The following is a 12,935-nucleotide window of genomic DNA, read 5'->3' on the forward strand; positions in this document are numbered from 1 at the left end:
CGTTGCTCACCTGCAGGCAGATTAGATTACCTTACTTATTGAACAGAGATTCAAATCAGAAGGTCCCTTAAATTTTGTGTAGCATCAAGAAAGAGAGAACAATCATGAAAGGCAATAAAAATCAGCACTGACATGTTCCAATGAAGCGGATTACACACGAAAATGGACTCTCAAATTATCCAATGAGCTGCATCAATGTGGAACTGTATATAATGTGCTCTTTGTTGGAAATTTTTTAACAATCCTTTTTGTTTCACTCTTTTATACAAAATGCTTGACCTGTTCACTATTCTCACCAAAGGTGGTTTTGTATTATGGCAAAAGACATTTGCTCCCATCAACGGGTCTCCCGTGGAAGATTTGATTCGAAATGTGCTGATTGAAGAACGCGCGGGTACAGATTCTTATTTCAAGGAAAACTATGCTTTAAAGTGGACCTTTGCAAACGAACTTGACTTGGTGTTTGTGGTAGCCTACCAGAAGATATTACAGTTAAATTACATTGACGAGCTTTTGGAAACGGTGAAGCGTATGTTTCTGGAAACCAACAAGGATCTCATTGCTCAAGGCCAGTTGGTGGATGGTGATTTCACTTCATTTGGCCCTCTATTCGATCAACTCTTGCAACAAATCGAAGAGAAATACTCGTCTCAGCATCGCCAACGTGCACCAAGAAAGTTTGAAAACACTAAAAAGTTTGAAAGTTCGTTAAAGGGATCTCAAGCACAAAACAGTAAGATGAGCAGAGTGTGTGTGTGTGGGGGGGTTTGACATCAGCAGCTAATAGCATCGTCTGTTCTAGTGGGTGCACTCCCCGTGATCAACACAAATACAGTCGACGAGGATGAGATCACCAAGAATATCAAGGCTCTAAAATTACAAGCTAGTCCCCGAGTAGGTGGTAGACCACGTAAGGGCAAATCAAGTAAATCAGCATCAGCTGCTGCTTCACCAAGCATGAATGATGATACCACCACACAGAAAAAGAAGAAATCACAAAAGCAAGCTCGTGTATGGGATGGTCAAATTGCAAAGGGAGAAATGGAAGCGCTTGATTTCAGCAGCAACAAGAAATCAAGTAACAACAAGGAGGATGAGGATGAGGAAGCCGATGCTGATGCTATTGCAGCTCAATTTGTGGATGAATCTAAACTCGGTCAAAAGAATGAAAAGGGCATCTACGAAGTACAGGATGTGATGCAAGAAGAGGATGAAGAGTTGGATTTTGATGAGGAGGAGGAAGAATTAGAAGAGAAGGTTCAAAAGGGCACGTCATCTGGCCTGTTCTCTTACTTTAAATCATTCACGGGTCAACGAGAAATGACGGCAGAGACTTTGGATCCAGTGATTGCCACCATCAAGGAGCATCTGATTACACAAAACGTAGCTACACATATTGCTGATCATCTGTGTCAGAGTGTGAGAACCAGTTTATTGGGAAAGAAGCTGGGTAGTTTCGAGAGAATTTCAACCGCTGTCAGAAACAGTATGGAGACTGCATTGAAACGTATTTTGACACCAAAAACATCGCTGGATATCTTACGAGACATTGAACAAGCGAAATCCGAAAAGAGGCCATACACCATGTGCTTTATCGGTGTGAATGGTGTGGGTAAGGTAAGATGTTGCTTTTGATAGGTTTGCCCATAGGCTCACTCACTCACTCTTGACAGTCTACCAATCTGAGTAAAGTCTGCTTTTGGTTACTGCAAAACAATTACAAGATCTTGATTGCTGCCTGTGACACTTTCCGTAGTGGTGCAGTAGAACAGCTGCGTGTGCATGCTCGTAATCTTCGTGCACTTCAAACCAGTGGCGGCGGTGTTGTGGAGTTATTTGAACGTGGTTATGGTAAAGATTCCGCTGGTATTGCCAAGGATGCCATCAACTATGCCACTGTCAACAATTTCGATGTTGTACTGATTGACACCGCCGGTCGCATGCAAGACAATGAACCCTTGATGAGAGCTCTGTCCAAGTTGGTGTCTGTGAATCAGCCCGACAAGATTATCTTTGTGGGTGAAGCTTTGGTGGGTAATGAAGCTGTGGATCAGCTTACTAAATTCAACCAAGCCCTCAAAGATTTCTCTGGCTTGCAAAATCCTCGACACATTGATGGTATGATTCTAACCAAATTCGATACCATTGATGACAAGGTGGGTGCCGCTCTTTCCATGACTTATATTACAGGCCAACCCATCTACTTTGTTGGCACTGGTCAAACGTATACCGATCTCAAGAATTTGAAGGTGTCGCATGTTGTGCATAGTCTGTTGAAAAAATAATTCTCCTTTTATATTATACACTCTGCTTTTCTATACACATATACTCAAACACAAGGATGTAAATCCAATGATAAAAATTACAATACATAAATCTCTAAAAATTCGGTTTGCCATGACACCGTATTTCTGAATCAAGTAGGCTGGGTGTTGCAATTGCGGTGGTAATTGACTTGCGACGTTGAGAAATGAGGTCTCTTCCGGGGTTTTGAGATGCTGTTGGCAGTGTTAGTTGTGTCTATTGAGTGGCAATGCTAAATCCAACTTACGGGATGATATACATTTCTTCCAAATTGCAAGGTCATTTCAAGCACCACAAAGTACCAAAAGACAGGCTAAAACAGGAAGGGTTAGTTCTAGCTCTCTCTCTCTCTCTCTCTTTCAAATGTTGGCACGCTTACAAAATGGATTGTATCTGTTGTATCCTCTACTGGATTCTGTATCAACTTTGGCACTTGATTCAGCCCATGAGCCCTTCCTTCCTCGTAAATCGCCAACATGCCCAACCACACCATCGATATAAAATGCAACAAATTCCAATACTTGTTGGCTGGATGTGATGATCTCTTTGGTGTAGGACTTGTTTTGCGCAACATGTTGGCTAGCAAGAGCTGAGGAATTTTTCCACCGAGAAATCCATTCTCATTCAATGCGTTGGCTTGCTCTTCTTCAATGGCTCGTTGGACGGCAGGTCGATGGAGTTGCTGTCTTTTGATGGAGGATGTGGAGGGCGATGGTGTCAATCGCTCTTCGTATTTTTGGCGACGTGGATCAGAAGGCGAGGGATAATGCTCTGCAATGGTGTTTTTTTCGTGACTAAGAGAGTTGAGAGTGGATGTCGATGGAGAGGGAGTTGGTGATGGTGTTTCTCGCAATGCTAATGCAATATGAGCAGCTTGTCAACATGTGTCAACTCAACACTAACGTACCAGCTTGGCTACCCGTGATTTTACTTAGCCTGCTTTCTGCAGAAGCTAAAATCTTTTGTTGTCTTCTTGCTCGACGTCTTTCTATTCTTTCTTGTTCTGCAATATCGCCCATTGTGCTTTTAGGTGAAGAGAAGAGCAAAAAATGCTGTTAGGAATACTTCTAATATTTAAACGTTTTGCAATCATCACGTGTGAAATGCTCTTTCACAGACGGAGATTGATGGATCCGATAAATTGCAGAGCAAAACCCCTTGATATTTGATCGATGAATTGATATGCTCTCCATGGATGTATGCCGGCGCAAGTCTCATCTTCAACGACAGATGACTTGGCCCTATTGATAACAAGATTCATCATATTCGAAATCAGGTAATGAGATGCGGCCACTCATCAAGCACGCAACTACCAGTGCTTGACTCAATCACCATTCCATCGTTTTATTATTGCAATCAAAGTGCCCTGCAAAGGGATATTTACGGATAAATATGAGATATCGATGGTGCTTGTTTCTCTTGTGTTTTGCCATTTTGGAAATAGCCATGTCCAGCGTAATCACAAATGTTAAAATGTCCATTTCAGGATTATATATTGCCAGGACGTGCGCTTACTGATCGCCTGTTACATACTCTCTGGTTGTATCCTGGTGCTCTACCAAGATAGTGATGCGAAAATCTTTTTTTGATAGACTTCCCCAATGCAGGCCAAGATATCACGTATGGCTTGCTGGCTTCTTTGATGGCTTCACAGTAGAGTTGGCTCAAATGACAACCATTCGATCTGGTCTTGTTGACCTTGCTATAGCTGGTTATACTCTTTTACATGAATAACAGTGGAGGAAGTAATACTGATGAGTTTTGTTATTATAAAGTATATAAACGAGGAAAAGAAACTATCATTTTATAATGATGTCTGGTGTTGGTTCATTCAGTTTTTTTTTTTTCGGATAGATTGCTGCTTTTTTTTTTGAATGCTTTTATTTAAAAGCATCAGCCTAGCAATAGTTGCTGTGTGTGTGCCTGGAACTCGGACTATCATAAACGTTCTCTGGCATATAAAAACACATGAAGCACAGACAATCAATGGTGACAAAAGTGAAATGATTCTACCAAAGAGTTCAGATCTGATCATAGAATCCGCTCAGCACAACTTTCTGTTTAGATGAAGCGTTAATGCCAACCTATATAAGATAATGGCATCGGTGCTGCTCAGTTTGAATCTGTAAACTATCAATCCAAGGCACACAGCACACAACACACAGCCCATCCGTTGATCTGACAGGCTGCAGTCACTGACTTGAATCAGCAGCAGCACCAAAGAAAGAGGCGTTTCAAATGCCCAGCCCATCAGATTTTCAATACAAGGGGTACTCTTTTCTCTCTCGCCTGTCAATATGTTCATTCTAAAAAGAGCTGGCAGCTCAGCATGGATTTCAAGTATCAAGGTCAACAAATCCTTCTTGAGCACCTATTCCAATGTCATTACAGACATGACGCATCGCGGTCTCGTATCCAATGTTACAAGGTAAAGCCAAAATGATATGTTGCCGAACCTTGCATGATGAATGATAATGATGTCTAGTCCTGAAGTAACTGAAAAGACCAACTCGCCTACCGCCATCTACTGTGGTGTCGATCCTACCGCCAAAAGTCTTCATCTAGGAAACCTCGTTACTTTGATGGGGTTACTGCATTTCCACGTCAGAGGACATCAAACCATTGCTCTCGTGGGTGGAGCTACTGGAAGCATTGGCGATCCTTCAGGCCGTAAATCTGAGCGTGTGCCATTATCACAAGATGTGCTCAAGGTCAACGTGGCCGGCATCGAGAGCCAAATTCATCGATTTTTCAAAAATGGAGCTGCTTATGCCAAAAGACATGGATTTGATCAAACTGACCATTTGACACCCAAAGTATTGAACAATTACAGCTGGTTTAGCTCCATGACAGCCATCGACTTTTTGAGTTCCGTGGGGAGATTTGCTCGGGTAAACACCATGTTGGCCAAAGAGAGTGTGAAATCGAGAATGGATACAACACAAGGCATCAGTTTCACAGAGTTCTCGTATCAATTGCTGCAGGCGTATGATTTCTGGTATCTTTACAAGCACCACCAATGTCGAATTCAGGCAAGTTGTATAAAGCTGTACGTGTGTCTTGGAGACGACATGGCTCACTTTACACATTAGTTGGGTGGTAGCGATCAATGGGGTAATATTACAGCCGGTATCGACATGATTTACAGAAAAAGACAACAGGAGGAGGAAGAAATAGAGAAAAAGGATGACATGGAATCAAGAGCATTTGGTATCACCATCCCATTGCTGTTGACCTCGACCGGCGAGAAATTTGGAAAATCAGCTGGTAATGCTGTTTGGCTGGATGAGTCCATGACAAGCGTGTTTGATTTTTATCAGGTTCATATCATTTGCTGCCTAGTCTTTGACAATGACTCATCTCTATTTTGGATAGTTTTTGATGAAGACGACAGACAGCGATGTTGGCAAGTACTTGGAGATGTTTACATTTTTGACAAAGGAGCAGGTCTCTGACATTATGGCCCAACATCAACAATCACCCGAATCAAGAATTGCTCAAACGGCACTTGCCAACGAAACGACTGAACTTGTACATGGCAGTGATGGTTTACGTAAAGCAAAGACAGCAACTCGAGTGCTATTTGGAGATGATTTAAGCACTTTAACCGGGGATCACATTATTGAAGCATTCAAATCTGACGCTAATCGATTTATTCAACTGGAAAGATCAGCCGTTATTGGTGCAGGGCTGGATAAGGTTGCATCTATTACAAATGCTGCAAAGTCTAAATGTAAGCCTTTGTAAATTCGTGTTACACCTTGTACTCACATTGTTTCATCGTAGCTGATGCACAAAAGAAGATGAAGGCCGGTGGATTCTATCTCAATAACCAACGCGTAACCAATGTCAAGCAGACAATTGAGGAATCTGATTTAATAGACGGCAAAGTATGTGTGCTGCGAAGTGGCAAGTCGTCTTACTATTTGATTCAAGTCATTTAATACATTCCACTTGTTGTACACACCAAATTTATTGAGTGTGATGAGAAAAAACGAATGAAACAAATAGCTGATAATTTACGTCGTGTTACTTTTATATTTTGGATTCGATCAAACATTCATATGCTTTTAATTTTTCATATGATAGCCGCCAAAATTAGAGTGTACATTGGAGGGCCACGCGAGATGTGCAACTTGGGCATGTGTATATAAACCCTCCTTTATTTTCGTCCTTGCTTATTTCTAGTTCCTCTTCTTTAACCTACTATGCAACACACCACTTGTCATTCATTTCATGCTTGTCCTTTGAGATCATCCTCTTTGCTTATTGTCAGCAAGGAGAAACAGACCATTGTTACTGCCACAGATGAAGTCTTTCATATGCTTGGTTATGAACCCACTCGTCTAATTGGGAAATCAGTAGACATCTTACACCTTTCTTCAGTCCCTAAAAAGCCCTCCTCCTCCTCCTCCTCCTCCTCCTCCTCTTCTTCTTCTTCTTCTTCTTGTAGCTATACCCTCCGCCATGCATCCTGTGGTGATATACCCTTTGATATTTGCTCTCATTTTGATCCATTGGCCAATGCCACTGATCTGGAATACTGGCTAATTCGACCCGTTCAACAGATGACAGCAACACCCAACATCCATACCTCCAACAATACGATGAGAGGGCCAGTAACCATCTTACGGCTCAGTCCATTTGGCACCATTGAACATGCTTATCCGTCCTCTGAATTTCCTCAAAAACCGCATGAACTCAGAGGCCACCCTATCATGTCGTTTGTCTACAAATCAGACGTTCGGTTCCTGTGTGAAAGGTTAAGCAAGCTCCCAAAGCGAACGTTTGCCACATTCAAGGTGAGATGGTTGAAACAACATCCAAGGCACAATATGGAAGACCAATTTGAATGGGTGGCATTTACAGTCATGAATTCACCAAGACGATTATCGTATTCAGCAGTAGATGATCCTCAGACGAGACCCACTTGTATTATTCGACCTATTTACGGCGCAATACACACCGAAAAAGAGCAAGAGGAAGAGGATACATATTATACACTGTGGGATACATTACTGCTGCCAGTCAGATCGGGCATCAGCACAATATACAGCACATTGGACGCACTGCATGCCGCTATGGACGAAGGAAGGTCGTATGTCGTACAGTTTTTAGGGCACTTGATTACACATTTCCTCAAAGTGTCAAGTGAACTACTGTACCATGCTGCACTGGAATTTGAGCGGTATCCAAATCATAAACAGGATGACAACAGTGAGAATAGCAGTAAAAAAGAAGACTTGCTTGTCTCTGGATTGTCAGCATGTGATGCAAGTACCATCAAAGTGACGCTTGACAATTGCATATGGGCTGTTCCTCTACTCATCAACGATTCGCTTTACAAATCACATCACTCAACTATGCCTTATACAAAAACAACAAAATCCAAGCACAAACACCACTACCAGTAGTATAAAAAACCTACACACATACAATTGTGTAAATATTAATTAGATCTTCTATGTATATGAACCAAACCTCTTTATGATATTCCCCCTCCTTTCCCCAACCATGTTTTTTTTTTCTGTAATACATCACAAATAAACAGCATATGCTTTTCTTGTTCAATTCGGTGGTATTTGTTTGGATTTCTTTTCGGTCATAGCATACACAATTTCGCATATTTAGAATAATTGAGTGGTGTAACATGCGTATCATTTATTTACACGTGGGTTGTAAGCCAAGTTTCTTGAAATTTCTACCATGAACAAGGAGAGTAAGTTGTGGTCAAGGATTATATGCTTTACCTACCACATTGGATATAGATCAATGCATTTGGGAGCATTTCCGCCAAGGTATAGAGCCTCTTGATCCGCAATCTCAATCTTATGAGCTTCCAAGAGCAACCATCAGCTTCTACAAAAGCTTGGGCAGGCCTTATTTAAATGCCGCCGTATCTTTTGGCCAAGATTGGTCGACTTCGACTTTCTTGATCTGTTTTTTTTAAATTCGACTATGTAAACTGTGATGATCATCCCCTTCTTCCCAAGTGATTTTTGGGGCGCTTTTTGAGGCGCATCTAATGATGTTAATTATAACAGATTCTCAGACTAACTTTATTGCGCAAGGCTCCAAAATATGAAATGAGGTTTTCGGCCAAAATGTTGAGATTTTACATATAAAGCTCTCACAAATAAAGGTTTAGGGGTTGTATTGGATCGGCAGAAACATTTTGATCCAATACATGCCATAGTAAAAGTTTTCATCTGGGAGGTCAAAAACGCGATCGTTTGATTTTTGATGAAAATAACGAGGTATCACTCATGGTTTTTTGGTCGATTTTGGGTGGTCTTGAAAAAGTTGAGTAAAGGTGTCAAGAAGCTAACGCTAAATGAGAGCAATCGCTTGGTGCTACTCTGACCGTCTAAAACGGCTTCTTACACGAGAAAACACGGCTCAAATGCACCCAAATCTTGCTTTATTCTGCATGTATTTGGGCTGCGAGAGGTAATGCTGCTATGCTGCGCGCTTATGTTTGAGCTGTTCACATTGATACAGACGTAGGTCATTGTGGAACAGCCAAATTCACAGCTGTAAACTGTTTCTGAAGGATTCTTGCTAGTAGCAAAAAAGCTGAAAAATGATATTTTGGTATACAATAATGGGGTTTGTGTATTTGTACATGGAGTGCATCTGGTTTTCTTAATATGCGTAATGTTCCTCAGAGCACGTCTTTGTGTAGAAGTTGTTTGCATATACACATGCATTCTTTATGCTTCAGCATTGAAACTGTAAGCGTTCGCACGCTGTGCAAGGCCTTTGTGCAATGAAAGTAAACTTAGAGGCTTCACTGTATATCATTCGTAAAAGACGTAAACGAATGGGGTATAAGAGAGAACTACCATGCGCATTAGAATACCAAGAAATGCGACACAATCAATCATTATCAAAGCACAAACAATTCTATTTTTCGATGCAAAAACAAAACCACCATTTGACAGATTTTGTACCGGTGGAATGCAGGGAGGCTTGCAAATCTAAGATTCAACTGCATCGTTGCTTATGAATATCTTGTTGTATCGATGAAATACAAAGAAGTGAAAGGCGAAAGACGGATAAATCAAGTGATGATTGTGATTTATTGGAAAAAGAAAGAGAACGAGCGAGGAAAGAAAAAGAATGAAATGTAATGTCATCTTGGATTTTGAATTCATTTGTAAATTTGGTGTTCAAAATCTTCCAGTGATCAGCCGAAAATTGCCGTCAGTCATATCGACAAGATCCAGAACAAGTGAAGCACCACAGCTCATCAGCTTTCTTTGCTGGCTCTTCAGTGCATCTTTCGAGGCTTGATACACCGTAAAGTAGTCTTGAGCGCACTCAAACATAATAGTCTTCCCCTGACTGTATGCCAATGCCGTTAGGTTGGCTCAGACGAGGCGAGTGGATTCATTGCCATTGTCAAAATGTATATGGTGAATGAACAAAAGAGGACAAATAAAGTGGACTAGAAAATTCGGTTGACTTTTTATACTGCTGCATCAACAAGGAACGATTAAAACTAGAATCACTGGAAAAAAAGGATAAAGAAAGCGAGTATTACTCCAGTCTTGACTCTTTACATTCTGGAATCTTACACTTCTTATCACTGTTACAAGCAATACTTGAATGATGGCGGTTTTGAGTATTTGCAATTTTCATCAAGAGCTTTGTATATATATATATATATATATATAGATAGATAGATATACATCAAAAGCTGATAACATTACACGCCTCGGTACTCGGCCCACCTGAATTCAGAGAATAATGAAAGATGGTATCAGGAATTAGAGAGCGTTGCTCACTCATACGGGATCTTTACTTGCATCTCCTGAAGGATAGCATTTTTGATTGTAGAAAGAAGGATGCGGAAAACTTCTCAAAATAAAAGTGTTGAAGCATAATATAGTGTCATCTGCACATCCTACAAAGGCAAGCCCTGCTCCCTGATTTCAGAGCAATATGCAGCAATTTAGGCTTTTATAATGAATAGGCACGGACGCATATATTCCTTTATTCTGGAACAAGTAGCTGCTGCAGGCTCAACCCCTTTCCACTTGCTGATACTGCTGAAGTTTAAGAAGAATACAGAATATTCATTGAGTATCTGCCGATTTTAGACAAGCAGTGTAGACTGTGATAGATTATCTTTCCCTATTACTGTACAGGATCTCTAATCTAGGTAGCCGGATGTTATCATAATCATCTTTAGGACGAGGCAAGCAACAATATAAGCTGTTAAAGGCCATCACAGATTGGGGGAAACTCAAGGTGGATATCTGAAATGTGTGCTCATGTTATCAATTCATTTCCCAAAAGCAAATTAGAGGCTGCAAAAATATATTTGCATATGTGATTTATTGACAATGTGAATTTACGGCTAAGACGGTATTTTGTCGGGCATTTCAGAGGTATGGCTAATGACAATTTCTTCATCCACAGATTCCTCACCTAAAGTTTTGACATTCACATCCTCTTGAGATGAAGATTCATGACCCTTTTCATTCACGAGTAAAAATCCCTTTAGAGGAATGGATGCTAAAAAGCTCAGTGCACCTATACAAACCGCAATGATACCTAATAAACGCATAGCAACATCGTAAGCTACAACAACACCCTGGTATTGTTCTTCAGGAAGAGCAAGCGCATATGAAATGCTTTGGACAATTTTAGCATATTGGTAGTTTCCAGGAACATGCTTTTTAAACAATCCAGGAAGTATCGAGTTCCAAACAGACCCAGCGATAGTCGTGCCAATACTGGCAGCAACCGATGTACCCACTTCGTAGAGAGCAATGACAATGGCAATGTCTACATTGTTTTAATTTGATTTTCCTCAAGTGCATCTGAATGAAGCTCACCTGTTGGAGGCACAGAAGCCTGAATGCCCACAAGAATAGGATAATTGATAAATGCAGTGGCAGCGCCAAAGATCACTTGGGAGATGACAATGAAAGCATCGTGCGAGTGTGAGTTTCTAGCGGGGATCATCAGACCAGGGCCGAGCACTGCAAAAGAAGCACCAATCCAGACATACGGTCGCCATCGACGAGTGTGTTTCATCATGTACCCAATTACCAAGGGCAAGCATACATAGGTTACATTGAATCCGCGTTCCAAGTAGGTTGCATGTTGCGATGTTAATCGACGTGTCACTTGGAGATATGTCAAAAAGTACTGAAAGTCCATCATATTGTTAATAATGGCAATCAGAAACACCACCAAAACACCCCATGCAGGATTCTTGGATTCCCAGCTTGTGAGTGGAATGATGGGTTTTGCAGCACACATCTTTTCCCAGATAACGAAGAGGATCCAGGTACCGCCACCAGCACAGAGAGTGCCAATTGTAATTGCTATAGCTGATCAGATCAATCTTATTACCATGCCGTCTAAATTACACTTACAAGAGCCCCATCCACCCCAATTGTTAGCGAGAATTAAAGGTAATAGAATCAAGAACAAACCAGCAGTCAAGAGAATGCTTCCAACAAGGTCAATTTCGATACAGAGCCACAGTACTTTGCCAGCCAATGTCCTTTGGTATGTGCTTTTTGGCAGTGCATTGGATGTCTTGAGAAGATTGGTTTGTTTCGCCTTTCTCTGTATACGCCATAAGCCAAAAATCAGAGGTGCGCTAGTGACAAACATAACAATACAAACATGGGCGTACCCCCATCTCCAATTGGTTTCAAGGATCTTTTGAGCAGCAGCACTTGCAGCAAACAGATTGATGATGGTTGGAAAGTTGTACAGGGCTAGAAACATGGACCGATTGACAATATCTGTCATATCTACGTAGACATCATAGTGAATCACACAGTAAAGGATCAGCATTGCCATCTTACCACCAATAAGAATTGGTCCTAAAACCAAAGTTCCCGAGAAACCGAATGCATACATCACTTGTCCGCCCTGTTACTTCAGTCCATTGATTCACATTTTGTTCGCATCTATATGCCAGATTGCTCAAGACTTACTATAAGCGTGTTGTAATTTTGAGCGCATGCCATGATAATAAAAGACACCATGAAGAACACAATGGAAATGGTATAGGCTTCAGCACGACCTGTCATATCGGATAGCTTGGAATACATGGGCTGTAATACAGTTTGCAAGATGCTGAGCACTGTGGTGAGGACGCCAGATATATTATTGGCTTGGAACATGCTTGTGATGGTAGGTGTGAGAGCATAGACGGCACTCTTTTCCCATGTCATTGCCCAGGATACCAGCAGTAATCTTTTTGACATGCGGTTAGTTTTAAATACTGAAAAATACGCACTTGGCCAACTTGCCCTGAAAACACGAGTATTTTATCCGTCTTGGACATGACAGATCTCGATGCCTGTGCCACGAGAGCGCCCTTGGATGCGATCGCTATTTCTTTGGGTACCACCTTTTCGCTCATCAGGGCTATTAAATGTATAAAAAAGGATAAATTATACACACGAATCGAGTTTCTTTTATAGTGCAAGGTTTTTGTCATCCCGTTTTCCAAATGAGACATCTGGATGGCTATTTGAGTCCCGCATGGGATGTGATAACGATAAGAGAGTGTACTGTGATGACCATCTCATAGATTGACAGTGTTGAACAAGTGTAATTCCGCCAAAGCACGGCAGATAGCATATTATCACAATCTG

General features: G+C 41.2%; 5 protein-coding genes across 5 annotated transcripts; 3 read left to right on the forward strand and 2 right to left on the reverse strand.

Moving 5' to 3' along the window:
* Positions 1-270: 270 nt before the first annotated feature.
* Positions 271-2,285, forward strand: PAN3_1 (PAB-dependent poly(A)-specific ribonuclease subunit 3; the record flags this gene model as incomplete). The annotated part of the gene is made up of 3 exons (XM_064822202.1): positions 271-733; positions 803-1,617; positions 1,674-2,285. The coding sequence occupies 3 exons, from the start codon at positions 271-273 to the stop codon at positions 2,283-2,285; spliced, it is 1,890 nt and encodes a 629-aa protein (XP_064681888.1).
* A 30-nt stretch (positions 2,286-2,315) lies between these two features.
* On the reverse strand, positions 2,316-3,323 carry ATC70_002833 (Amidohydro-rel domain-containing protein; the record flags this gene model as incomplete). The annotated part of the gene is made up of 4 exons (XM_064822203.1): positions 2,316-2,498; positions 2,552-2,617; positions 2,684-3,159; positions 3,212-3,323. The coding sequence occupies 4 exons, from the start codon at positions 3,321-3,323 to the stop codon at positions 2,316-2,318; spliced, it is 837 nt and encodes a 278-aa protein (XP_064681889.1).
* Positions 3,324-4,601: 1,278 nt separating this feature from the next.
* Positions 4,602-6,248, forward strand: ATC70_002834 (uncharacterized protein; the record flags this gene model as incomplete). Its single annotated transcript, XM_064822204.1, has 5 exons — positions 4,602-4,732; positions 4,790-5,336; positions 5,397-5,624; positions 5,680-6,037; positions 6,091-6,248. The coding sequence occupies 5 exons, from the start codon at positions 4,602-4,604 to the stop codon at positions 6,246-6,248; spliced, it is 1,422 nt and encodes a 473-aa protein (XP_064681890.1).
* Positions 6,249-6,512: 264 nt separating this feature from the next.
* Positions 6,513-7,718, forward strand: ATC70_002835 (uncharacterized protein; the record flags this gene model as incomplete). Its single annotated transcript, XM_064822205.1, has 1 exon — positions 6,513-7,718. The coding sequence occupies one exon, from the start codon at positions 6,513-6,515 to the stop codon at positions 7,716-7,718; it is 1,206 nt and encodes a 401-aa protein (XP_064681891.1).
* Positions 7,719-10,669: 2,951 nt separating this feature from the next.
* Positions 10,670-12,542, reverse strand: YKE2 (Prefoldin subunit 6; the record flags this gene model as incomplete). The annotated part of the gene is made up of 4 exons (XM_064822206.1): positions 10,670-11,100; positions 11,151-11,645; positions 11,697-12,204; positions 12,270-12,542. 4 exons carry the CDS (start codon positions 12,540-12,542, stop codon positions 10,670-10,672), a joined length of 1,707 nt encoding a protein of 568 aa, XP_064681892.1.
* Between the last annotated feature and the right edge of the window lie 393 nt (positions 12,543-12,935).

This window comes from Mucor velutinosus, assembly GCF_035048745.1.
Source record: "Mucor velutinosus strain NIH1002 chromosome Unknown tig00000093, whole genome shotgun sequence".
Lineage (NCBI taxonomy): Eukaryota > Fungi > Mucoromycota > Mucoromycetes > Mucorales > Mucoraceae > Mucor > Mucor velutinosus.